Here is a 26284-nt window from a genome sequence, read left to right on the forward strand (position 1 = left end):
CGCCACAGCTCAAACTCCCCATCCATAGGCCTTTGTGATGAGTATAATAACCTTATTATTTTCTTGTCTCTAACCATGCATAATTCACATTTTAAATCCAGGGTGCTGCTTACTAAAAGGCCCTCAGGACTTGAACACTGGGGTGACTCACTAGATCAGTGGATGGCTGAGTTCCCATTGGTCGGATCTGCTCAAGCTCCTGCTGGTTCATATAATGATAATTATAGCTAACATTATGCAGTGCTTAAGACACAAAAGACACCCACCCATTTGTTCCTCATCCCAACCCTAGGAGGTAGGTGCCTTTATCTTTCTGCAGATGAGGAAACCGAGGCACAGACAGGTTGCTCAGTATCACTCAGTGAGTGGCAGAGCTAGAGTTTGGCTCTGGGCCTGGGTTGTTCACTCAGCACAGGGTTTGGGAGCGTGAGAACCATGGTGTCGTGCACAGAGGACAGGGAAGGCAGTTTGTTTTCCACACTGAAGGACAGTTGATGTTCTAAGGTTGTCCACCCGACATCCATGCCCCTTCTACCACCCTAACAAAGCCCAGATTTTGCACAGGTGTCTACAAGGGATCCTAGTGCCAGTTTAAGAGCAAATATGGCGTTTCTTCCTCACCTTTCCCTTGGTTAAACTACCCCTCCCTCATTAGACACATTAGGCCCCCTCTCACTGGCGTTTAAATTTCAAACAGAGACAAAAACTAAAACGGTTAGGAGGGCCTAGTGCTAAGTGTGCTGGGTCCAACCCCCAGCTCCCCAACTTTGAGTAAGTCATGTAAACTCCTGGAGGCTCGGTTCCCATATAAATGGACATACTGAGAGTCCGTACTGTTTAGGGTTCGCCTTAAATGTGACAGCGAGTAGTGAGTGCTTTGAACAGAACCCTGCAGATTAGGCTGAGACCACAGAATGGGGCCCTGTAAAAATATCCCTCTGTCCTGCCACCCTGGGGCCACCCTGGTTCCCGTCCCTTCCCAGCCTGGCCCCTGTTCCAGCCTCCAGGGAAGGCCCCTTCCTGGCTGTGCCCTTGGTTAGCTAGTCCTACACCTGAGTCATTTCCCAAGAATCTTTGCTTTTCATTCTTCTGCTTGAACCAATGCTGCCTTGTACAGGTGTGCATGTTGTCCACTGTATGTGGGTTCTTGGCTGTGACAGGAAATTGGGAGCTGAAATTCAGCCCGTGTTCCATTCAAGAATCTGTGAGCCCTGATGTGAGGGTGCATCCTTTTTTCTAATTCATACCTCTGAGGGTAACAGTTGCTTTGGTAAACTGTCTTCCCCCTTCCTCTGGAAAACTACTCATCCTGAATTCCCAGTTTTAATGTCACCTCCTCTGGGAAGCCTGCCCAGACTCTTCCAAATGGAATTAGTTGCAGCCTGGTCCTGTGCTTCTATATTCTTTGCATATGCCTTTGACAAAGCAGAGTTAACACTGAAATTCTCTCTCCCTCCGGACGGTGGGCTGTAGACGGTCTCTAAAGTTGTTGAATCAGTAAATAATTCAGCTGGGAGTAGGGGCAAGAAACTGTTTATTCTTACAGCTGAGCAAAGGACGAGGCCCACAGCCTCCATAGCAGCAGAGACAGCCCCCGCCCAGCCCCAACCCTCACCTCTTGGTATGGCAGCTGCAGGGCCAGGTCAGGAGCCAGGGTGACAGCCAGGAGGGCAGCCCTCCTGTCATGGGAGCTGGCTGGCCACGGAGCAGCAGTGGGCGGCAGCAGCAGGTTACGGAGGGGTTGGGGAGTGTTAGTTGGGCTGGCTGATTCCCATCCTCCCACGGATGGTGCTTGGTGAGGGCCAGGGGGTAGAAGGGACGACCCAGACTGTGATGTCGGGGCGTCTGGAGCGGCTCAGTCGGCCGTGAAGATGCGGCTGGAAATGTCATCCAGGAGCCAGTCAATGCCGGGCAGCAGGTTCTCCCCAGTGACGGCGCTACAGCCCTGGATGCACCAGTGGTGGCTGTGGATGGAGTCCAGCTCCAGGGCCTGAAAGGGTGGAAAGTGCTGCTGGGGCCCAGTGACCCTGCCGGCTAGAGGCTCCGTCCCGCTCCTGGCCCAGAAGGAATCCATACTTCCTCAAGGCCCTGCTCTGGAAAGCCTTCCCTGGCCTCTGGTGAAGATGTGTCAGCCCCGCAAGGCGCCAAGGCTCGCCGTACACTGCCATGCCGGCACTATCCCATAAGGATATAAAAGCAACACAGGCTTCCGAGCATCGCTAGGATCCAGGCATTGTGCTATGTGCCCTACAAATGTCCTCTCATCCATTCCTCCCAAGGCCATATGAGCCAGACACTGTGCTGGCCATTTTACCAAGGAAAGCTCAAGACAGGTTAAGCAAACTGCCTAAGGTCACACAGCTAGTAAGTGGCAGAACCAAGATTCTAACCCCTCTTTCTCATTCTGGTGCTAAAGTGCTAGAAAAACAGTTAAGATGCAGACTCTGTCTACGGCCACGCCACCCTAAACACGACCAATCCCGTCTGATCTTGGAAGATAAGCAGGGTCAGGCCTGGTTAGTACTTGGATGGGTGACCACCTAGGAAGACCGGGTGCTATAGGCATAAAAAAAAAAAAAAAGAGAGAGAGATGCAGACTGTGGGGTCAGACAGGCCTGTGTTTAAATCCTGGCTTGTCTACTTACTGGCTGTGTGACCTCGGGCGAGTTACCTAACCTCTTTAAGCCTGATAATAGTTCCTCCCTCATGAGGTCGTTGTGAGAATTGGATGAGTGAATCCATGCAAAGACCCTGGCACACAGAAAGCCTTGACTACATGGCTGTCACCCTGTGGCATGATCTATTTGCAGGCCTGCCTTCCTCCAGGCTAACAGGCGCCACTGACTGCTGACTCTCCAGCGCCCCGAATAGCAGGGGCTAATAAATGCTTTTAAAATAAGTTAACAGGGAAATGTGTGCCTCTTTTTCTCCCCGAGCCTGTGCTGAGGCCTGAACTCACCTCACGGATGGCATTAGAGGACAGTGCTCCGGGAAGGTCCTGCTTGTTGGCAAAGACGAGGAGGGTGGCCCCGGCCAGGCGCTGGAGAAGAGACATGGAGGGGTATTTGGGCTCAGAGGGCAGCCTGGCCCCTCACCTAATCCCCCAGAGCATCTGGAGTCAGCAACCTGGAAGATGAGGGCAAGGCCCCGTGCGGTGGGAGCGGCCCAAGCAGGGTAGGCATTGTGGACAATGCCTCTGAGGCCGGCACACATTGGGCAGAGGGAGCCCTGGGCTGGGCCTGGGCCCTGGCTCTAGTCCAGTCACCACCCAGTGGGCATCTCCTAGCCCACTATAGTTCTCGACTGCTCCATTGGATGATCTGATGTGCACCAAGAATGCAACTGTCCCAGAGGCCATGGGGTCCGCTGGAAGTGGCCTTTCCCTTTTCTAAGTGCATATAGCCCTTTACTGTCCCACTGCCCTGACAGGCCTCTCTGCCTCTGATTCTAGTTATATCCGTGTGTGTATTTAGTTCTAGAAGTTGCTCCAAATGGGCAGTTATAAAGGGCCAGGCCTGGGCATTTGACAGCCATCGCACTGGAGCTGCTTGACACCCCGGAAGGTAGCTACTGTTATACCAGGTGACCATATGTCCCTGTGTGCCCAGGACAGCCCCGTTTACAACTGCTGTCCCTGCATGATCATTAACAACCCCCTCTTTCTCTCAAAAGTGTCCTCATTTTACTCTCAATGCACTGTGGGAACCTGGGTCACATCCTGGAACAGAAAAAGGGTATTAGTGGAAAAACTGGTGAAATCCAAACACAGCCTGTAGCTTTTAAGAGTAACTTCCCAATGTCAGTTTCTTCGTTTTGACAAATGTACGGTGACTATGTGAGATGCTGACAGTGGTGAAGCAGGGTGAGGGTATATGGGGTCTCTCCTCGCTATCTTTGTAACTTTTCTGTAAATCTAAAATTTTATTTAAAGAAAAGTGTTTTAGCCCATACAATAAATTATAAGATCACCCTAATTATAATGCCCATTGTAGCGATGAGGAAGTGGAGGTGCAGAGAGGTCGAGTGCCTTGCCTGAGGTCACACAGTGAAGGGTCTGACTCCTGAGCCAGGCTCACACACTGGCCTGCGGTCATCCTCTCTAAAGCTTGATGTGAGGTGTGGAAACGAGCTCAGGGTGGTGACGCAGTGACATCACAGAGATGTGAGCCCGGGTCTTGGTCTACAGTGTCCTCCCTGCGGCACTATGGGCCTCCCTGAACCAGGGGCCGTCTCTGCCTCCCCAAGAGTACTGGGCACGTGGCAAGGGCTCAGGGAAGGAAGAGACCCTGATCTAAGCGTCCCTCTGCGGTCACAGAGCCCTCAGGGAATCTGTGAGGAAGGTGTCCACATATCATGCATGCGCACAAAGCACTGGGGCCTGGACACCGGTGGAAGCCCAGCCGCCCTCCCCCCACCCCAGCCAGGCCCCCTGCCCACCTCCTCCACCAACAGGCTCTGGAGCTCGCGCTGGCAATCCCGCATGCGCTGGCGGTCAGCGCTGTCCACCACCCAGATGAGGCCATCCGTGCTCTCAAAGTAGTTTCGCCAGTAGGAGCGCAGGGACTTCTGGCCGCCCACATCCCATATGTTCAGCTTGAATCTGTGCAGGGACGGGATGGCTGGCAGGTCAGCCTGACTGACCCCACCCTCCCAGCCCTGCTCTGGGCTGCCTGCCCACCTGTAGGGACCCCGCTCACCCCCGGTGCTCCAGGGTCTTTATGTTGAAGCCCAGTGTTGGAGAGATGGTGTCGATGTCCTCTCCATTGAACTTCTTGAGGATGGTTGTTTTGCCAGCATTGTCCAGGCCACTGGGGCACACCAGGTTAAGGAGAAACCCCCGTGCTCTGGAAGGCAGTGACACTGTCACAGTGCCCCTTTCTTAGGGGACAAATCATTTCCCGCCACCTAGCAAAATCAGTTGAGCACATGCCTGACCCATCATTGGCCCAGGATAAATGAGGAAGTATTAAACAAATATCTCCTCCTGACCAGACTCCTTAATTCACTCCACGATATTTACTGAATATCTACTAAATGCCAGGCCATCTCCTGCTGCTAGGGGACCCAGAGTCAAAGTCTCGCCCTTGCGCAGTTTACCCTCTAATGCAGAGACAGCTGATAAGAGTTCAAACTGATGAGAAACACGGTACTGTCAGATCCTGGTGAGTGTTAGAAATACAAGGAGCAGGCTTTTGCGGAGGGTCATTGGAGGAGCTTCCTTCGGCTTGGGCACCGGGGAAGGACCCTCTGAGGGTCTCAAGCTGAGGCCCAAACTACAAAGAGTCAACTCTTTGAAACACCCGGGGAAGAGCATTCTAGGCAGAAGAAAAGCAAGCGCAAGTATCTGGAGGCAGCTACCCTTGCCTTTCTGTTTATGAAATGTTCCAAACCCTTTGCAGCTGAGTGAGTGTGCAATGAATGGGTGAGTTCACTAGCCAGAGAGAATCATCCTCCTTTTTCCAACGCTTAAGGAGCCTGCAGTTGGGAGCGGGGGCCCAGGCTTTCTGCTCGCCTGACCTGGACGAGTGACTCAAACCAGTGACATGAGGGCAACAGAACCTCTCCTGAGGCCCAGCCTCAGCCCCTGATAATCGGCTGATTACCCCCTCTCCCAACTCCATCATCCACGTTTCCTTCTCCGCTGGATCATTCCCCTCAGCTGACAAACTGACCTCTCGCCCACTTTACAAGGAGCAAACATCCTCTCCTGATCCCTCTCCCCCTTACTTACTCCTCTATTTCCCTTCTTTTATAGCCAATTTCCTCAAAACCGTGTCCATACTCATCCTCTCCAATTTCTGTCCTCCTGCTCTTTCTTGAACCCACGAGTCTTTTGCTTCCTCTGCTTCCCCACGACTGCTCTTGCCGAGTCTGTCCCTAAAGACTCTGACGGCCAGGCAGTCCTCAGTCCTCACCTTCCTGCTCCACCAGCAGCACCTGACAGACTGGCCTGTGCCTCCCTCAGCTCCAGGACACACCCTCGCCTGATTCTCCTCCTCCACTCCTGGCCACTCATCTCCGTGACCTCCCGATCTAAGTACGCCTCAGCAGTGTCTGCCCACACTCGCCCCCTCGATGGTCTCATCCAGGATCATGGCTTCGAACACCCCCTTTATGCTGATGATTCCCAAATTTATATGTCCCATCCAGCTGCTCCCATGGACATCAGTCCCTATATCCAGCTGCCTATCTGACGTTTCTGAGATGTCGCTGAGGGATGTCACATGCCCAAAACTGAGCTTCCATCTTTTCTCTGACCTTGCTCCCTGCCAGCTTCTCCATCTCAGCAAGCGGCTCCTCATTATTCTATTACTTGGGCCAGAAACCTAGCAGTCCTGCTTGACTTCACCCTCTAGGGTGTCCAATCCAGCAGCAATTCCCGCTGGCCCCACTGTCAAAATGTGCCCCAACTTCCATCTCCTGACTGCCTGCATCCTTGTCTGAGCCACCACCCTCTCTCACCTGCGTTACTGCAGTGGCCTGGCCTCCGATCACATCCCCCCTCAGCACTTCTCATTTAAAGGAAAAGCCAAGAACCAAAAGGCCCTACAGTGAAGCCATCACCTCTCGGTCCTAACCTAGTACTGTCCTCCACACTGTCCCCCTTGAAATTCCTTTAGAGACACCTCGAGTTCATTTTTCTAGGCGTTTGCACTTGCTGTTCTCTTTGCTTAAACAATTTCCCCCAGATATCTACACGGTCCATCCCTCATGTCCCTGTCATCACTCAACTTACTTTCTCAATGCCACGTTCTTCGATCACCTTATTTAAATTGCATTCTCCACGCATACCATGTATTTTACTTATTTAACATCTTTCTCCCTCCAGAATTACAAAATGCTCATGAAGGCACGGGTTGTTTCTGTTTTACCCCAGCCCCTAGGACAGTGCCTAGCACATACTAGGCGCTCGAAAAATATTTATTGGATGAGTGATTCTCTGCGCCTTTCTCATTTTATTTTTTTCAAGCACTTTAAAAAAACATATGATGTGAATGTTATGTCTGAGCTATCTGTACACACGGATGTCTCCTCCCTGCCGGGGAGCTGGGGCGGAGGAGAGGGCGTCTTGGCATAGACTAGGGCGAACGAGTGCAAATGCCTGCTAATGGAACTCGGCAGGTTAGCGGGGCCCTCGGGCCTACAAGCCGTCAGACGCGGGGACAATGACGGGCCGTGCGGCAGCAAATAAAAAGACGGGACAATTGGACCCATGGGCAAAAGTACCCGCGGAGTCCACACCCTCCTCTCCCCGGAGCCGAGAGCAGAGGCTGCATGCCGCGGGGATTCCGACCTACAGGGCGGGGCCTGGCCCCTAGGAGAAGCGGGGGAGGCCGGAGCCGGGGAGGACTGCAGCCCCACGCTTCACGCCAGACTAACGTGTGGTGGCGTCTGGGCCACCTTCGAGTCCCACTTCCCCTCTACATGAGGTCATCTGGTCTGGCCGCTGAGCCATTAGGCCCACACCTTTGGCCTTGGGAACGGAGTCCCCCCGCCCTGAGCCCGTAGTACGGCCTCCTCCCGGCCCCCCGCCAGAGGTGATTGGTAGCGCCCACGTGCGTGACGCACAATAAGGAATTGGGATGGGCCAGCCCGCCGCGCACCCCCGCGCCCGGTAGGGGGCGCCTAGTGCCGCCCGCCCGGCGGGGTCCCCGCTACCCTGGCGGCTCCGGTGTCCGAGAGGATACAGCATGAGCAGTCGCAGCTCCCGCTCTTTCTGCTTCATCTTCTTCAGGATGGTCAAAAGGCCCATGATCCCCGTAGCCCCCTCCGGCAGCCGTTTCCAGTCCCGGGACCCCTCTCCCTGCTCCTATTGGCTATCATGCCCACCGACAGCACAGTCTATTGGTCGGACCCTCACTTGGTCCCGCCCTCGCTCCCACGTGATCGCGAAGTCTCCCAGCGGTGCCGCGGCGAGGGTCCCTCTAGCGGTGATGGGGCTTCTGAGCGGCCACCTGCGTTAACCCTTCGCATCCCGAGGTCTTGAGGGACTAGGACACCGCCATTCCTTCCTCCCCAGGACCTCAGGCTCAACCGGGAATAGAAACCTGAAGTTCCTGGGTTGTGTCTTGGCTGCATAGGGAGTTAGAGTTCAGACTCAGAAGTCAGAACCGAGAGCCCCAAGTTTGTTGACGAGCTCATCCCGGCGCCAGGGTAAGGCTCTGTTCCCCGAAAACGTGGTGTAGATCCTTCTCATCTCCGGCCTCGGCGTCATCTTGAACCTGCCGGTGACAGAGCCTTATCCTTTCCCTGGCACTTGGAATCGTAGAGAGTGGGCAAGGGGTTCTCCATCGAGGGCGAAAATGCCCTTTAGGAGCGGTTTCGGAATGTGCGAGGGCGTCATTGCGTTGTCCCCAATGTCATTTAGAGGACAGAGTAGTCTCACACAAAGAATTATCCCACCCAAGATGGCCATCATTTCTCTGTTAAGAAGCACAGTTCTTCGTTTTGCCTATGAGAAAGTTGAGGCTCACACGGTGCTTAGCACACTGGCATATAGTAACTGCTCAATAAATATTTGTTGTTGAATGAATGACTTTATCCGATAGTTTGGTTCTTTACCTTAGCACGCGGGTCCAGAAAAAAGTGAGGAAACTGAGGCCAGGGAGTAGGCAGTAAACTCAGAAGAGCGAACCTTATTGTCTTCTTTTGAGCCCTTCCCCCAGCCTACTACAGGGTAAAAGTGAGTGGGCAATACAGAGAGGGTTCTGTCCGGCGCTTGAGAAAGAGGTCGGGCACCAGCTGGATATGAGGGCTAACTTCTGTGTAATTTTTTATAAAGCACTCCATGTTTTTTACTTCATCCTCCCAGCAACCCTGAAAGGTTTATTTCCTTTTTGTGGATGTTACAGTGGAGCCTAGAGAGTTTAAGGAGTTTGGGCAGCAATTTTGAACTCAGGTCTGTCAACAGTAAAGTGCACCGTTTTTCTGGGTTCCCAAGAAATCTTAGGAGCCTTCATGGAGGGTCAGTTAACTAAGCGGGGGTTCATATGTGACGTGGATTCCATGAAGCCTTTGAGAAGGGTGAGGTAGAGCTATAAGGTGCTTGTGTGTAGAGATGTCCGTGCCATATTAAGTGAACTTCAATACTATTTTGGTTTTAAAAATACAATAACCCACTAAACCATGCTTTTCAAACTATAGGATGCAGCCCATTAAGGGGATTGCGAAATTAGCATCACAAATAAGTTGAACTGTATTAAATCGCCCGTGTTTGTGTTGACTACAAAGACATTAATTTCATATGGTAGTAGCACTGGTAAAAATTAAATAGAATGAACAGAACAGAAAGCATTCCTGCCTTTGCCCTTGAAGTAAAGGTACGTAGTGCTTGTTGAAATGTTTGTTTCAGGTATTTATATGGCTGTGTGTACTTCTCACTAAGAGTCATGGTCACAGAAGTTTGAAAATTACTGCAATTCAACTTTGCCTCTGGAGCAGGTTTGAGGGAAACTGAAAATTATTACCTTAAGAACTTCTGGATTGTTTTACTTTACTGCTAGCATCGAAATCCTCGTTTACACATTAGGCTTTAAGCCTTGCCCTGTCCAAGCTGTTGTGGCTTTTAGGGGCCACATGGTAGGATCACAGTGAATATCAACTGAAAAAACAGCCTAGAAACTCTGTGAAACAGTAAAAGACTAGGAAGTAACTGTTTCGCTTTTGAATAATTGCAAGTAGCTAGAAATGGAGGTTGAGGGGGTGGAGGATGGAGAGGCTTTACAGGACAAGTGTAGAAGCCTCCTGACTGGCAGTATTTTCATTTGCCTGGTGGAAAGGACAAAAGGGTGCTCTTAAGGAAATAAAATATTTAAGGAGTACCTTTGGAAGAAAACCACGAATGATCTATGGAGCTGTAGTTATATATAGCTGTGAATATACATATTCACGAGAAAGAATCATGAAATTAAAATACCCAAACCTGCTTTTGAAGGGAGTTTCTTAAGGCTAAATAAATGGATTGTAACTTGAGGATAGAATTCTAGATGGCTTGTAAAGAGGTGTGTTTACCCAGCGTCTGGGGAGGAAAATGTGGCTTTCTAGTCTTAATTTGAAGAGGTATAGCCTTTTTGATCCAGTCATACACTTCATGTATCACCTTTTTAATCAGAGAAGAAAAATAACATCGAAAAAAGCCAGGAGGAAAGACCTTGCTTAAGTTATAACTGCTGATCATTAAGCATTAGCAAGAAGTATACCTAAGTATTTTATTTATTTATTTGTGTACATAAATATTTTTTAAAAGAATTTTCTATTTGATTCTTTTAAACTATAATGTTCATATGAAGTTTAAAATAAGTTCCAGTTTTGATAAGAGAAATCCTAATTTTCTCTGGTGAAACCCATCTATGATGCAAATTTATTTTTTGGATCACATACATGCTCATGCCAGAAGCCCTGACCAGCACTTGGTGGCAGCATACCCAAGTATAGGTTTTGTCCTAATTATTAGTAAACAAAGAACTGGAAGTCCGAATGTGCAACCTAATCACTGAGATGGCATCTGCCTATAGACCACGGTTCCTCCCTCGCCTGCTCTTGTACTCCCACCCATTATCTCCTTGTGGGCCTTGAGAATCCAAAGGCAGCCCTGTCCCCACTGAGTGTGTGTAATGAGCAAGCCACAGCCGAATGCCTCAGATGGCAAGTCAGAGTGTTCAAGCATCTTCCTTACAGGTCTCAGGCCAGCTGCTTTGAGTGGGAGGCAGATGAAGTGTCCTTTCCGACTTTCAGATGACAAAATGAACTGTTCCCTGCCATCCATCCAAAGGCACGGGACATCCTCAGGCCTTTCTAGAATCTGAGGAGTGGGGAAAGACTTGGAAATCTGAGCTCTTCCAACAACCACGTCCACGTTCACCTCCCCTGCGCCTGTGGTGTCCTCAAGAACAAGGCTGTGCGATGCTTCCACAGGGCCAGGCTGGGGAAATGAGGGCAGAGTAGTTGCTGAGCCTTCACTCAGCAACCTGAGAGCTGGGTACCCTCTTATCTCCACTTGACAGATGAGCCAGGGGCTCCATTCACCCAGATGCTGCAGCAGCCTCTCAACCGCTTTCCCTGTTCCCCACCCCCAAGGCAGAGGGGCCTTTTGAACCCATGCTCAGATCTTGTCTCTCCTCTGCTCAATGCCCTCAGCTCTGCTGTGTGCCGCGTACTCCCTTTATCTTTCAGAGTTAGAGCCTGAAGTCTCCGGTGGCCTTTGAGGACCCACATGAATTGCTCCCGCAGCTCTTTGCCTGGATCACCTGCTTCTCTCCAGGTCCCCTTCCCGCTGGCCCTAATCCATACCACCCTGTCATCTCCCTCTCCTCAATGCTTTGCTCAAATGTCCAATGTCTCAAAAAAAATTATTGTTCAACTATCTCAATGAGGCTCAGCCATGACTACCCTATTTAAATTGGAAAATGCTAATCTCTTGCCCACATTCCACCAATCCTTAATTTTGCTTTCTATTCCCCCCGGGACACTTCAGGCCTGTGTAAGTCCCTCAATTTGTTATATTTATTCTCCCCCAACTCTGTCCCCACTAGGATGGAAGCTCCGCGAGGGCAAGGATTTGGAGCTTTTTTTTTTCTTTTCAGTTTTATTGCAAAATAATTGATGTACATCGCTATATAAGTTTAAGATGTACAGCGTGATGGTTTGATTTATGTATATTGGGAAATGGTTACCACGATAGGTTCTGCTAACATCCATCTTCTCATAATAGACACAATTAAAAAGCCCCCTCTGTTCTCTCAAACTGGAAGTCTGTGTCTTTTGGCCACCTTCATCCATTTCTCCCTCATCTCACCCTCTGCTTCTGATAGTAGATCTTTTTATATATATATATACACAAGTGTCTCCAAGCACCTAGAACAGGGCCTGCCACATAATAGATACTCAGTAAATATCTGTTGATAAAAGAGACAGAAGCAGAGGATCGAAAACACAAAGCTTTGCCTACTAGCTGTTCACCCAGCCAGAAAGCAGTGGTCCCGTCAGCCTTGTTCTTAACTACCAGGCTTCTCTGCCCCCAGACCAAGGCAGACCCGGCCCCCGCCCTCTCCTATCCCACAGATACCAGCTCCCGGACCAGGCCCAAAGGGAGAAGGGCATCTTGTAGACAACCCCTCCCAGCAGGGGTCTGCAGGGTGGGCGAGCTGAGGCCTGGAGTGGAAGGCAAGGAAGTGGCAGGGCCTGAAGAGAAACCTGGGTCTCTCACCCTCATTCAACGTTCAGCCCCTTGTTTGCTGAAAAGCCCCCTCTTTTCTCTCAAATGGCACAGACCCCTTGAGCCCAGAGGTATCCATCTGCCAAGAGGCCTCGGGGTGGCCCCAGACTCCAGCCACAGCAAGAAGGGCCACAAAAGTTCAGTCAATACTTTCTTTCATTTTACATATGAGGAAACTGAGCCCCAGAGAGGGCATAGGCCGCCTGGGGCCGCGCACCTGGTAGTACCTGAGTTTCTAGGGAGCGCAGTTCTTCTGGGACCCCTTCCTAGCCTTCTTCTGGATGGGGCAACCCCCTGGCTTCAGGAACTCTGGCCCAGGACCCATGGGAGGTCCTATCTTTACCAGCGTTTCAACGTGGTTCAGCAATCTTTTCTCACGCTGACGTTAGCTGGATAGCGAGAAGTATCTCGTCTGCCTGGCTCTGCCACCTCCTTGCACTTGACCAAGTCCCCTCCTCTTGCTGAACCTCAGATAATCTCCAGAATCCTCTGCTCTTGGCACCCCTTGGACTGGGTCGGCTAAGGCGAACATACCCTTGTCCGTTGCTTGGAGTCGCTGGCCACACTGAGTTGGGCTTTATCCCCAACTCCACCCCAGCCCTCCATGTCCTTGCTGTGACCCTGCTGATCACTTCCCCACCCAGCCTCTGAATGCGGCCTTCCTGCCTCTCAGAGCTCTTATGGGAACTAGCACAAAAGAGAAAGGAGAGAATTGTTTGAGGGGTGTGAGGGCCCCCTCAAAGGCCAGGGGGATATTCCTTTCTCTCCACTGTCCAGGATCTTAGCAGGGTGCCTAACCTGGGCTTCTCTACCATTTGCAGTGGACAGTAGGAATGCGACATCACAGGGGAGGCCCAGCCAGGGATGCTGGACAAGAAGGAGCTTGTGGGTGAGTGCTTTCCATGTATGGTTTCATGATAGTTGCCATGACAGCTCTGACAAAGTAAGGGCATTATCCCCATTTTACAGACAAGGAAACAGGCCCAGAGAAACCAAGTGTCTTGTTCGAGGTCACTCAGCAAGAGGTGGCAAAGCAGGGATTTGAAACTAAGCCTATCTGGGACTTGGACCACCTGAGAAAATCCAGGTCACCACTGCCACATCCCACAGAGCTCTGGGAGGTTCACGTACTCTTTGGCGCCCAGCTGTTTATTGTTTATACTTTCTGCTCCCTTCTAAAAGTTCGAGTCAGCTTCCTGGAAAGATGTGTGTGTTAAAGGAATAGCAGAGACTCGAAAGCACAAAGCTTTGGAGGAGGTAGAGGGCCCGGCAGGACTGGGGGTGGGAACGTGTGTCAGCTCACGCTGAAGACTGGGTGGCGATGGTGTCATAGAGACCCAGTGAAGTCACCCAGTTCCTGGGAGGCCCGGCTATTTGCGGATTCCGGCTTTAATGAGCACTCACAAGGTGCTGGGCTGAAGTGAGTCAGTCCTTTCCTTCCTGTTTCCTGGGGAGTCCTGGGAATCCTCCCCTTAGTAAGCCCTTTGCTTCCCGCCAAAGGGTCCTTGCGAAGCAATGGAAAGGGAAAGTGCTGGGCTTGGTGTCAGAGACGCGTGAGGCATCGAGTTCGTCCCACCTGGCGATGTGATTTGGCCAAAGGATGTACCTCTGAGCAGCAACTTCCTCGTAGCCGAAATCTGAGTCTAGGTGGTGGCATCGGCCAGAGTATGTTTCCCCATCTCCTGCCAGTAGTACCCTGATACCCTTTGGGAGTTGCCCCTTCCTCACTCCTAGTCCATATGGTTAAGACGGGGCTGACCCTATCCCCTGGGCTCCGGCATGGGCTGGGACTCAGCCTTACTTATCTCGCCTTTACCTCCTAGACAGTGACCCATGTCAGGAATTAGCCACACGACTCAAGTCAGGCCGAGGAGAGCCAGGCCCAGGACCTTTGTTGGAACTATTTGAAAAGTGATGAGGGGTAGAAGGATGCGCCCCATGCTGGGGCAGTCAAGCTGGAATTTCTGGTGGCCATCTTACTACCATGAGTGGTCCCTACCGGAGGATGTAACCAGCCCAGAGCAGAGCAGATGGGGTGAGACATGACTCCCGATGACGTTGCTGGGACATCATGGTCCAGCTGTGCCTGAAGCTGGTACACTCTAGACTTATCAGTAAATCAAACCTGAGTTAGATCATTTATAAAACTAAGAATCCAGAGAACCCTAATTTCCCATCTCTTATTGAGATTCCTTTGTAAGCTTGAGCAATTTACATCAAACATTAAGTGCTGCTTCTTACACATGACACAATCATTAACTTTTTTTCACTACAAAAGTGCTTCATTGGAAAGAAAACCTCATCCCTGTTCTTTCACACCATTTTTTTCCTTAAAAGTAATAATAATAATGAAATAAAGTATAAGCCTATTGTTAAAGGAAGAAAAAATGTATCAGGTATTAATTGAGTGCCTTTGTTAAAAGTTTAACAGATGCTCCTGTGACTTACTGTGTGCCAGGCACTTTTCTGAGCCCTTTAACATACATTACTTCATCAAATCCTTATTATCAGATGAGGCATAAAGACGTTAGTTAAGTGACTTGCCCAAGATCAAGTTACAGGCCCTGGATGGAGCCCACACATTCTTTCTCTGGAAAGCCCTCTTTGATCTCCCCAACAGGAAGCACCCCCTGTTGCTGTTACCCTCCTGCCCTGCCCTGCCCTGCATGCATCCCACAGCCCTCTGGGTGATAAATTCACTCATCCCAGCTGAGGCTTAGTTCCCACGCAGGCCCATTCACAGTTGCAAGTGAGAAGTCTATAGCCTCAGCCCCATCAGCAGCCACCTGGCCTCTTTCGCTGCTATCTGTCATCTGAAGCCCCTTCAAGGTGCCCTGAGGACACCAGGCCTCAGATGAGGAGTGTTCATGGCGGGGGGCGGGGAGGGGGTTGGGACCTAGAAAGAAGGTCCTCATCCCTGGGCAGCTGGAGAACCCCAGCACCTCGCCAGCCCCAGGAGGTGTGAGAAGGAATTGGACGGCATCGATGCATCCTAGCTTCTCCCAAACCAGCCATGGGACTGGCCCCTCCCCATGCCTCAGTTTCCTCAATGGTAAAACAAGGAGGTTGGTTAGGAAGAGTCCCCCAGGAACTCAGGGCAGGTCCTATGGGAATGAGTAAGGCAGAAGTTTCTTTACTCATCCAGGAAGCTTTTGGGGTTCTCGATGGCAAGCTGCCTGCTGGACTTTCATTCGTGTATTCATTAATTGAGTGCTTATTATGTGCAGGCGGTGTTTGAAGCACCAGGGGTACTTTAGAGAGTAAGACACGTAGCGATCCCACTGCCAGGAGTTCACTCTGTAGCTCTGGTTTTGGGAGGCCCCTGTCCATTGCCCACTGGGACTGCAGGCTTTGAACCAGGCCCTTCCACACTAGGTGTGGGGGAGGACCGAAGGCTTGGGGAAGAGAGACATGTCCTCCCTCCGGCTCTGCCCGCTCCTGCCAGGTGACCTTGCCTCTCAGGCATTAGTTTCTTTACCTTCTACGTGAGAGGTTGGACTGGGTGGCCTCGAAGCCTGTTCTGTCAGCCTGGGAGGGAGGCCACCTCTTTGGAGAAAGCTTGCACAGCCATTCACGATTAAACATTAGCCACTCCGTGTCCGTCCCTTCCCGCCACGCCTCATGAATATCAAGCCATAAATGCTGCCTTCTTCGGCCCTCCTCTGGGGTTGTGGCCTCCTGGGAGCGGCCACAGGCACACCTGCTGACTATTTCCCACCTGAAGCTGGGGTCTGGGGAGGGGAAGACTAGAGTCTAGGTGTGGGCCTGGGGCCTGGAGTGGGGACACTCAGGCCCTAGCCACCCACCCCCAGGTGGTTTTTCTTGATTACATCATGCATATGACTCCCTGGATCCTTCCCCGTGGAGTTCATGGACTGGCTTAATGAGCCCCTTGGGTGCCTGCCTCAGGCAGGATGCCCAGCCCTCCTGGTTTCTGGGAAACAAAAATAATTCCGAGAAATCGGGGCAGCCTCACTGCACGGAGTGCCCCCACTTCAGCCCCTCACAAGCAAAGAGGGCCAGGCCCAGCTGTCACTCATGTCCAATCCCCCCTACCCAGGCATTTAAAATTATGAGCCTGCATTAATTCTGCATTCCCACAGATCCCAGGAACAGGGATGGGTTCTAGCTGAATAGTACTTTACAATATGCAAACAGCTTTCTTCTCATCTTTTTTTTCCCATCTGCAAAACAACTTTGTGAATAGGTATGATTTCTGCCAGGCCCAGCATACATATGTGAGCACTGAGGCTCCAGGCGATACACCTGGTAAGCAGAGTGCCAAATGCCAGAGTCAAGTCTTCTGACTAAAGCCCAGACTGGTTTCATGCCCAATCCTATGCTGAACATAATAAGACTGTTACTCTATATGCCCTGCTCATGACAGACATCAGTAATCAATCATAGGTTGGCAGACATTGCTAATCAATTACAGTGTTCTTTTCTAATAAGCTCAGAGGCAGCTGCGAACTCTTCAGCACAGTACCCCAGGATGCCATCACCAGAAGATTGAACTCACAGTATTTGCCATTCTTTTGATCCCACACCATCAATCTTGAGCCCTCAGGACTCAGGCACCAGCCCAGATGCTCCGGTCACCAGACCACAGGAATGCGTTGTATGTGCAGTTCTTGGACAGGGGTCAGTGGCTCCTCCATCCCCCAAACAGATGTCCCTTCCAAGCACGGTCTCTCTCAGAGATGCAGCAGCCATGCAGGTTTGCCTGGGGCTTCCGAGTCGCTAGGTCTTTAATAGAAGTTTTATAATGGAATATTTCAAGTATCATTATCTATACCCTAAAGTATAGATAATACTATTATCACATAGAACGGTGTTCCCACAGTTTAAGCAACAAAACACCACACATACAACTGAAGTTCTTGTGTGTCCCCCTCAGCGCATCTCTCTGCATGTGTTTTTCATTCTTATGCATATTTTTATACTTTTAGGACATCTTTATGCATTCACATTTTACCTTGCAGACATTATGTTGTTCAGATCTTGTTGCCACTTCATACTTTCATACAATTGGATATTATGGATTTATAGGCATGAGGATAAGTGCAGCTTTGAATCTTCCGTCATACCATAATTGTGAATATCTGTCGAGCCTTCACTCTGCACCAGGCATGGTTTTGGGGACCATATCTGCCTTAACTCATTTAATCTTCCTGATGGAATTATTGTTATCCCCACTTTGCAGATTTGGAAACAGTGACACACAAAGCTGAAATTATGTACCCGAGTCACATAGCTTGGAAGCCGTGCTTCTGGCTGCTAGACATCATTCTATTGCTACATGGTCTGTTGAATAAAATCACAGTAATTTACTTATCTGTTCTCCTGTATAAGACCCGTTGCTTATATTTGCCTCAACATTGGTCTCAGAGGGTTTGAGGTGGTTATGTCATTGCTTGGTTCCCACATCAAGCCTGTGAATGGATATTTGTATCCTTCCCCCAACACCCTTTACAGATGAGGCAACTGAGGCTCAGAGAGGGTCAATCAACTTCTCAAAGCTGCACAGCTCCAAAGTGTCAGAGGTGAGCTGGGAACATGGGCTCCTCCAATTCCAGAGCCCAGAGTCTCTCCCATGTCCCCTATGAGCCCTAGGTCCCCCACTACTTTCTCTTGGTTCTGTCCCTGGCAACCTGCCCTCCTGCCCCCGGAACACCCTCCCCACACCTGGCCTTTAGTCTTCCCTCCTCCAGCCACAGTCTCCCCTCTTCCTTCCAGAGAAGGGGCCCAACCGGAAGGCCAGCTCATGTTAGGAAATTCCAGCCACGTGAGCCAACCCAAGCCAGGGATTCTGAGCAGCCAGTGGCTTTAGAAGAAACTGAAACTTGGCTTGCTGGGGGCGGGGTGGTCACTGGGGATTTAAAGAGCCACCACTTCCTTGGGTCTCCAGAGGGCACTGGGAGGTCACAGCAGCCGAGGGACACCCTGAACCACGTGCGAGCCTCTGCCCCACTGCTCAAGCCATGCACCTCAGTGGGGGTGAAGGGCTGCTGGCTGGGACGGTGAGTACAGGGAGCTGGGGACATGGGAGGAGAAGGGAAATATGCCTGAGGGTCCCCAGTGCCCAGGCGGGGAGAGAATGTGGTCAGATCATCTCGTCCCAGCTCTGTACACATGGGCTGTGTGGCCATGGTTTCTACTCTCCCACCCTCCCTCACACCCCCAGCCCTGGGCTTCATTTTTCTCAGGGACTGGAATGAGGGCTTTCCAGCTCTCGCATTGCAGATCCAGCCTCCAGGTTAGAACTTGGCCTCTCCTAACCCACCTGTTCTCCCCTCCCCAAATTCTCCAGCACTTTCCCCTTGCAGGCTCTGCCCCTCTCCCAGGACCCAGGTACCAGAGGCCACCCCCTTCTCTCATTGGGGGTATTTCCCCCAAGCTCCAGTCCCTTGGTCCTGCTGCACCTGGAATGGGCCTGCTATCGCCGGGGACTTAGGAGCATAGTGTTCTCACCTGAGGCCAGGATCTCACCTGAGGTCCAGACACTCAGAACACCTGAGGTCCAGACACTCAGAACACCCCTCCCAGAGATCTGTGGGAGGGGAGGCTGGGCTGCGGGGCCGCCCACATTCCCTCTTGCCTGACCTTGCAGAGCTCTGGGTGTTTGGGTTAAATATTCCGTCTAAGTATCATGGTCCCCTAATCTGGGGCCCAGGGGACAGGGAGGGTCACAGCCGTCAACCTTGGAGTCCACTCTCCGATTTCATGCATTTGTTCTCGGTTACGGCCTCACGACGATGTGAGCCACTTGAAGGCAAGGATTTTTGCCTCTTTCGTTCACTGCTGTGTCCCCCTAGCTCAGTGCCTGGCATACAGTAGGTGCTCAATAAATATTTGTTGCATAGTCGAATATCAGCTTGGGGCCTGAATTAAGCATGGGCTCATGGAGCCAAGTCGGATCCGGGCCCCGCCCTCACAGATGGAGCTCATGGCTAGGGAAATCAACACCTTGTCTATGGAAATAATCGCAATGGGAATGACAGCAGCCGACCCTTATTGACTCCTGGCTCTGGGCTGGCCCTGGGCTGCCCGCTCTGTGGCCTGTGATGAAGGTGCTGTGATGCTTTCATCGAATGAGTGAGGTGCTGAGTTCAGAGAAGTGAATGACTTGCCCTTCGGGGACTTGACTCGGGAAGGGCGTGCCTTTGCAGACGGCCAGGACACATGGCCCAAGCCCCCGCTAGGACCTGAGCCCCCTGCTTTCGTCCTGCAGGACACCAAGGTGCATGAGAGGCAGCTGAAGAAGAAAGAGAAGAATCGGGCCTCCGCCCAGCGCAGCCGGCGGAAGCACACTGACAAGGCAGACGCCCTGCACCAGGTGGGAGCGCTGCCCTTCTGCCTCTGCCCGCACTTACTGGCCCAGTGGCTTCTTTCCCATCTGCCTATGAGAGATTCCCCCCACACTGCCGTGTATTCCCTGGTGGCTGAGTTTGGGAGCTAAGACTTGGAAATTCCTGGGTGTTGAGTGCAGACTGTGCCAGATACACGCTGGGTTCCAGTGACAAAAGGTGCGTCGTCCACAGCCTGCCCTGCTCTCTAGGTGCTCCCCGTCCAGGGAGAGAGGAAGTGGAGGTCAATTGGGAGGACCCGGGCGCAGCAATCGGCTGAGGTGCTTGTGAAAATGCAGACCTCTGCCCCTCCCCCTGCCCCAGGTCCCCGCTCAGGGGCCCGGGGATCTGCACTGTGACCAACCACCCTGCCTGTCGGGGTTCTGATGTAGGTGGCCAAGACCACACTGAAAAACTCTGGATCAGGGTTAAGATGAGCTGGCTTTAGAGTCCCAGCTGTGGCACTCATTAGCTGCGAGTCACTTCTTTTGCTGAGCTTCACGGTCCCCACCTGAAAAATGGGACAATAATGCCTGCCCACTGGCAGGACCCATGTGGAGACTAAAGAAGTCGAAGGAGGCCAGTGGGGTAGGGGAGGGCTACATGGGCACTCGCCTCTTGACCTTGAATGGTAACCTGACCCTTGGAGCTTCCCTTCCACTGTGCAGAGAGAAAGGACACTATCAGTTCAGTCCCAGGGGGAGGAGTTAAGAGCTAGAGTGCAAACATGGTAATCCTGGTGATGATTGACTCCCAGCCCCGTGGGCCTGCGTGCCGGAAGGCTCTGCGCTCTCCGCAGCACCCACCCCCACCTATCCACCCTTTTCTCCTAACTTCCCATACCCCGTTCTCCCTGGTCCTTCTCTGGCCAGGCACATCCGGCCTCAGGGGCTCTGTCCTTGCTGTCCCCTCTGCCTTGAGACAGCAGTCCAGTCAGATCCTCACTTCTTGCTGGCTGTTTGGTTTAAATGTCACCTCCTCAGAAGGGCCTTTCGAAACCCTCTGATCTAAAGAGACCTCTCTCCCCGTTACTCTGCTTCATCTTTCTTGTTAGCACTCACCTCCTGCTACATATTTAGATGTTGTTCATCGCTTGTCCCCCTCGCCAGGCTGTAAGCAACACGAGGGCAGGGAACTATTCTGTCCCCACTGTTTCTCCATCACTGGCAATAGTGCCTGACAAACAGAAGGGACTCAGTAATTCCCCGTGGAGCGAATGATAGAGTCAGCACGACATGTCCTAGGAAAATAGTGGGACAACAACAGGTAGTGGCATCAAGGGGATCCAGAGGTGAAGTCTGAGCTGGTCTTGAAGGATGAATAGGAGTTTTCCAAAGGGATGAAGAAAAGGCATTGCAGGCAAACGAAATGGTGTTGGCACGGTCGTGAGAGAGCAGCACCCTGTGGACTGTGAGAGCGAGAACTGGCGCCAGGGTGGCTTCACGCATGCGTTTATTCATTTCTTTCAGAAATGTCTGCTGGGTGTCTCCTGTGGGACAGGCACAGTTCTAACTCTTGGAGATACAGTCGTGAACACAGCAGACAAAAGCCCAGGCCACCCTCCCCGGGGTTCATATTTTCATGGGGTAGCTGGGCAGACAAATAAATGACCCGTGAAGTGTTTGGGGTGTCAGATGGTGTTAGTGCTATGGGGAAAAATAAAGCAGGGGAGAGGGAAAGGAGCGGGGCCAGTGGGCTGGCGGAAACCTAACTAGGTTGGCCCTCTCTGAGTGGGCAGCGCTTAAACAGCCTGAAGGTGGCAAATGAATGAGTGAGTGAGCAAGTGACTCGATTTCTGGAGGTGAACTGAAGCCTTTGAAAAATTTAAGAGAAGGGTGACCTAATGACACGTTTTAAATGTCATTCCACAAGCCTGGGTTGGGGTTGCTGGTGGCTTTGAGGTCTGTTAGAACTTCGAGTCCATGGCCTAACCAACATTTTAATGTGAAACGCCCTTGCAGCTTCTTCTTTGAAAGAGTGTCCACAAGGGGCGGGGTGGAGGAGGGAACCAAAGGAAGTCATTCAGCCCCATGAACTGTGGAAATCGAGTTCTTTCTGCATTTTCCACTACTGTGGTCATCATAAACGGTTGTTTAGAACTGCACATTGATTTTTGTCCCTGTGAGTTCCCAGAACCCAGCGTTCAGCAGGACAATCTAACACATGTTGACCCAGGGACACTGAAAAGAGCATACCTGTGTTGCCAACCTGCAGAACAGGACCTGGGCTCCTCTGACAGTGCCTCAGTGGGCACGTGCTGGGTGCTGGGGAGGTCTGGCAGGGCACTAAGCAGCGTAGAGGTGTCCAGGATAATAAGACATCTAAGTTGCCATGAGAAGTCCATGTCGAGACTAGCCCAGGGGAGGGAGTTGCTGGAAGAGTGTCCAGGCAGAAGAGACAGGAAATGTTTCAAGAGACCATGTGAGGGACAGGAAGTGGGTGGAGCAGGACAGGTCGGAGAGAGAACGCTGCAGGTGTGAACTAGGGTCACCTCGCGCAGGGAGTGTGGGAGCCTTTAAAAGGCTTTAATGTTCCGTTAATGACACAGTTTCCCAAAGGTTCCTCCAAGAGAACAGGGTGCTTTGGGGTGGGAGCACCCCGTTGGGAGGCTGGTGGAGCTCCCAGGTGGGTGGAGATCGCAGGCCGCTAGCGACCACCAGCTCAGAGAATTGAGGGTAGAGAGCAGGAGCATCTGAGCTCCAATAGGAAGGAGAATGGGGGAGACTTGGTAGTGGTCATAGGTGGCTGGCAAGAAAGTAGCCGAGGGCCCCCAGCTTGGACATTCGCACGGCGGTGGTATCTTTCCCCTAAATTGAGGACCCTGAGGGGTGGGGTGGGGTTGGGAGGGAACAGGGCTCATGCTGAGCTTCTGGTGCTGGCTGACACCCCCCTCCCTGCCCATCTGCTTCTTCCTCCAGCAGCACGAGTTGCTGGAGAAACACAACCATGCCTTGCGGAAGGAGATCGAGGATCTGCGGGCTGAGCTGGCTTGGTGGAGTCAGACTCTGCACATGCATGAGCGCCTCTGCCTGATGGACTATGCCTCCTGCTTGGCTCCTTTGCCCTCTGGCTGCTGGGGCCAGGCCGGGCAGCCCCTGGAACCCTTGCCCCACGGACAACATGGCTGCCAGGAACAACTAGGCCTGTCTAAGACCCCAGTCTCCATGCCCTCAGCTCAGCAGCTCTCTTCAGATCCACAGCCTCATGACTCTACTGGCCTTCTCCTGTCCCCTCTGTGCTCATTGTCCCTTGGCCCTACTGCAGCCACTGTACTTCCTGCCCAACTGTCCCCCAGCCTTGTCCAATCTGCCTTGCCCTCTGGCTCCAGACTGCTGAGGCTGAGACCGTCCTCCAAGCTCAATGCCCTTCTCCCTAACCCCTCAGCCCAACCTTCCCCTCCACAGCCCCTTGGGTCGGAGCACCCCACCAGGGAGAAGCTGGCGTCCTCACCCCACAGTCTGTCGGCTGCTCTGGAGCTGACTGATCTGCAGGACAGGGAGCACAAACCTGCTTTCTCAGTGGCAGATCTGCAAGGGCTGGGTGTGGATCTCAGCTCCCACCCACCGCTGGCCTCCCCACTGCTCTCTGTTCGACTTCTAACCCAGCCCACCGGAGCTGGGCTGGCCCCTTCCTTGGGCCCAGGAAGCAGCCTCATCACACAAGCATCTCCTCTATTGCCACAAGAGGCTGCCCTTCTTGGCTGACCAGCTGGCCCAGTATTTCATCAGGGAAAAGAAGCCATCGCTGTATGCCTACCACTCTACCAGGCTCTGTCACCACCATTGTCTTATTTCAACTTTATGATCATCCCGCAAAAACCATATTATCACTCCACTTTTTCAGAAAAAAGAGACAGAGGCTCAGAGAAGCCAAGGGGCTTGTCCAAGGTCACACAGCCTTTCTTGGAACCAGAAACGCCACCATCTGCTCCTCCTTCTCTTGATAGGATCCTGGCCCCGGCATCTCAGGGGCTGAAGTCCTAGAAACTGAATGCTGATGTGAGGGGTGTAAGTGCTGGGCGTGGGGAGAGATTCTCCCGTCAGCTTTGTGATTCCCAGAGCCACAGAGCTCTGCAGTTCCTGAAACCTCACCCTGACTAAGGAAGGTCCAGAGTCCAAGCTTGGATAGGGAGAGGCTGAGCCGGAGCCCCGGAGTCGAGTCGACTCTTTCCCTAGCAGTGTTTTCAGTTCCAGGAACTGAACCTGTGGGTGGGAACTGGGGAGAAGCCTGGAACAGTCTCCCCTGGGATTTCTATAGGTGAGGTGCCTATAGCCATATGAAGACCTGGGGAGATTCTGCAGGGTCAGCTCTCCGGGCTATTCCCAAATAGCACCCTGCCTCCCCCTACGGCCATGGGGGACTTGAGGGCCATTCACATTAGTGCACAGAAAGACCAGAGGAAAGAAAGAGGGAAAAGCCAGGTGCAAGGTTACGGTAAAGCAAGAGCTAAACCTGAACCTGGCAGCAGTGTCTTCTCCAGTGCCACCCCAATCCCTATGCAGTACCCCTATTCCTGTCCCGATTGCCCTTGGGCCCTCTGATCAGCGACCCTCCTTACTTTTTGGTCTGATGGCGCCTGGAAGAGCAGGAGCCCGAGACCAGGCAGGAGCTCAGCCACAGTGTCTGCTCCAAGTGTGGGGCTGTCATTCAGACCCAGGACAAGCACTGTAAAGGGTCCAAGATGAAAAGATGCCTAGATTTTTCACACACGTGTAAGCAGACACTGAGCCAGTATTGGATGTACTCTAAGAGCCGAGTGCAAGTCTCCACGCACATGCTGTGGTAAATAAATTAAAGTGTTTTCCGATTCTTTTTGCTTCGGCTAGTTGTTTAAAGCTGTTTGTACCCTGTACTGTTGAAACCAAAGGGCCTTTGAAAGAAGACAGAAGAGTCTAGAATCTTTGAGGCGGGCTCTCCCTCATGAGCCTTCTAATCTAACCGTCCCCGTCCGCCCCCGTCCCATACTGCAGATAAGGAAACAGAGGCCCAGAGAGGACATGGACCTGCCTAGGGGGACACAGCACGAGTAGGTGTGCTGGTCACAGGATTGTGGTGGCAGTACAGCTGGGGTCACCAGCAGCTTCAGGGAGAGCGGACTTTGGGGAGGGAAGCTCAGATGTCACTTAGATGGCGGTTGGAATCTGCACTAAGAGTTGATTTAAGGCACCATAGACCTGACCCAACAGCGGGATGAGATAGCATGGTCTGTATATCTTGAAATTCATCAAGCTCTGTGCTGTGTTTTACTTGAGTTAACTCAATGACCTCTAAACACCGTAAAGTGGGTATGGTTATTATCCTCACTATTCAGAAGAGGAAACTGAGGCCCAGGGTGTTAAGTAACAAGCCCAAGCTAGAAAATGGTGTAGACTTGATAGCACAGCAGGAGCACTTAGCCACAGGCCATCCTGCCTCCTGCATCCTACTCGCCCTGATGGGCCATCACTCAAGAAGGTAAAACTCCACCTTAAGTTCAAAGCAAACCAGAGGGGGAGTGACTAAATTAACACAGTGACACTCATGTGACAACTACTGATGAATGCTTTGAAGAATATTTAATAAGGTGAGAAACTGCTTGTAACGTATCAAACAGAAAAACTAGAATGTACAACTGTCCACTATAGTTTGATATTCTGCTTGTTTAAAAGTATAAACAGAGCCAAAGAAATGGGACGAGACGTAGATTCTTGAGAAGGGACATATGCTAATATCTGTGAAGCCCCAATTTGTAAATATAGCCACCACTATAGCATGAGCCTTCCGCATGGTCGAATAGATCCCAGCAATCTATATCTGAGTGTTTCCATTGCTACATAACAAATGAGTCCAAAACATAGTGGCTTAAACAACAAACATTTATCCTGCCCCTGTTTCTATGGGGCAGGAATCTAGGCATGGCTCAGCTGGGTGTCTCAGGCTCAGGGTATCTCTCAGCTCCAATCAAAGTGTTGGCCAGGGCTGCAGCACCCGAGGGCTCAGCTGGGGGGACCTGCTTCCGAGCTCACTCCTAGGACCACCTGCTGGCCTCAGAAGGTCCGCTTCCAAGCTTTCTCACTAGGTTTTTGGCAGGATTTTGTTCCTTGAGGGCTGTTGGACTGAGGACCTCAGGTTCTTGTAGGCTGGAGATGCTCGTTCCTTGTCACGTGGGCCTCTCCACAGGGGAGCTGGACACGGCAGTTGGCTTTCTGCAGAGTGAGTAAGCTAGGGAGCGAGAAAATGTGAGCAATACAGAAACCAGTCTTTTTGTAGCCTAATTTCAGAAATGACATCCTGTCACTTTTACTACATTTTATTCGGTAGAGGCAAGTCACTAGATCCAGCCCATACTTGAAGGGAGAGGACTACACAGGACACAGAAACCAGGAGGGCGGGGTCAGGGGACATCTATCCATCTTAGAGGCATTTTCTTGGGTCTTTTTTTTCCCTTTCCTTTCGCCATCAGCACTAGCAGTTGGCTTTCTCAGGACTGGTGGCATTTTTCAGAAGGAAACGATTTTTTCCCTTTTCCAGCAGTGGGGATGCCCCCAGCAGTGAGCAGAGAGGATCTGGCGGGTTTGGGGCTGCAGCAAGGCTCCCGACTACAGACTCCGCAGCCTCAAACTAGCCTTGCAGCAAGCATAATGCAGACGCTCCCTCCTCAGAGTGACCTTTGCCTAGACAGTCAGGGCTGAAATAGGCAGTATGCGCAATCCAAATGTCTGCCACGCTTTAAAAAGTAATCACT

At 51.8% G+C, this 26284-nt stretch overlaps 2 protein-coding genes, 1 long non-coding RNA gene and 1 pseudogene across 6 annotated transcripts; 2 read left to right on the forward strand and 2 right to left on the reverse strand.

The window, feature by feature from the left end:
* Nucleotides 1-1517: 1517 nt before the first annotated feature.
* On the reverse strand, nt 1518-7847 carry ARL2 (ARF like GTPase 2). 2 transcript variants are annotated; one of them, XM_039860031.1, is made up of 6 exons: nt 7689-7847; nt 4698-4808; nt 4438-4600; nt 2960-3040; nt 2077-2175; nt 1518-1990 (listed from the first exon to the last, which is right to left on the reverse strand). In XM_039860031.1, exons 1-6 carry the CDS (start codon nt 7751-7753, stop codon nt 1856-1858), a joined length of 654 nt encoding a protein of 217 aa, XP_039715965.1. In that variant the 5' UTR covers nt 7754-7847; the 3' UTR covers nt 1518-1855. The 2 variants fall into 2 exon arrangements, with proteins under 2 accessions (XP_039715965.1, XP_039715966.1); XM_039860032.1 differs by lacking the exon at nt 2077-2175.
* Nucleotides 2447-2565, forward strand: LOC120600913 (uncharacterized; annotated as a pseudogene).
* A 7019-nt stretch (nt 7848-14866) lies between the features above and the next one.
* Nucleotides 14867-18011, reverse strand: LOC120600679 (uncharacterized). The gene is made up of 3 exons (XR_005652259.1): nt 17900-18011; nt 17190-17518; nt 14867-16960 (listed from the first exon to the last, which is right to left on the reverse strand). It is a non-coding gene; the product is annotated as an uncharacterized LOC120600679 (long non-coding RNA).
* Nucleotides 18012-18051: 40 nt separating this feature from the next.
* On the forward strand, nt 18052-24370 carry BATF2 (basic leucine zipper ATF-like transcription factor 2). 3 transcript variants are annotated; one of them, XM_039860154.1, is made up of 3 exons: nt 18052-18234; nt 19446-19550; nt 22482-24370. In XM_039860154.1, the coding sequence occupies exons 1-3, from the start codon at nt 18196-18198 to the stop codon at nt 23262-23264; spliced, it is 927 nt and encodes a 308-aa protein (XP_039716088.1). In that variant the 5' UTR covers nt 18052-18195; the 3' UTR covers nt 23265-24370. The 3 variants fall into 3 exon arrangements, with proteins under 3 accessions (XP_039716088.1, XP_039716086.1, XP_039716089.1); XM_039860152.1 differs by having other exon boundaries at nt 18053-18234; nt 22479-24370; XM_039860155.1 differs by lacking the exons at nt 18052-18234; nt 19446-19550 and adding an exon at nt 19557-19740 and having other exon boundaries at nt 22479-24370.
* Nucleotides 24371-26284: the final 1914 nt, after the last annotated feature.

This window comes from Pteropus medius, unplaced genomic scaffold (assembly GCF_902729225.1).
Source record: "Pteropus medius unplaced genomic scaffold, Ma_sr-lr_union100, whole genome shotgun sequence".
Classification (NCBI taxonomy): Eukaryota; Metazoa; Chordata; class Mammalia; order Chiroptera; family Pteropodidae; genus Pteropus; species Pteropus medius.

What these genes read in the sequence shown, in the direction of transcription:
- ARL2 (XM_039860031.1), bottom strand. Translation starts at nt 7,753, where the DNA reads ATGGGCCTTTTGACCATCCTGAAGAAGATGAAGCAGAAAGAGCGGGAG. An exon ending in AAGACCCTGGAGCACCGGGG is followed by an intron (nt 4,601 to 4,697) that starts GTGAGCGGGGTC and finishes GTCCCTGCACAG; the next exon opens with ATTCAAGCTGAACATATGGG. An exon ending in AGAGCCTGTTGGTGGAGGAG is followed by an intron (nt 3,041 to 4,437) that starts GTGGGCAGGGGG and finishes TCTCTTCTCCAG; the next exon opens with CGCCTGGCCGGGGCCACCCT.
- BATF2 (XM_039860152.1), top strand. Translation starts at nt 18,196, where the DNA reads ATGCACCTCAGTGGGGGTGAAGGGCTGCTGGCTGGGACG. An exon ending in AAGGGCTGCTGGCTGGGACG is followed by an intron (nt 18,235 to 19,445) that starts GTGAGTACAGGG and finishes TTCGTCCTGCAG; the next exon opens with GACACCAAGGTGCATGAGAG. An exon ending in AGGCAGACGCCCTGCACCAG is followed by an intron (nt 19,551 to 22,478) that starts GTGGGAGCGCTG and finishes TTCTTCCTCCAG; the next exon opens with CAGCACGAGTTGCTGGAGAA.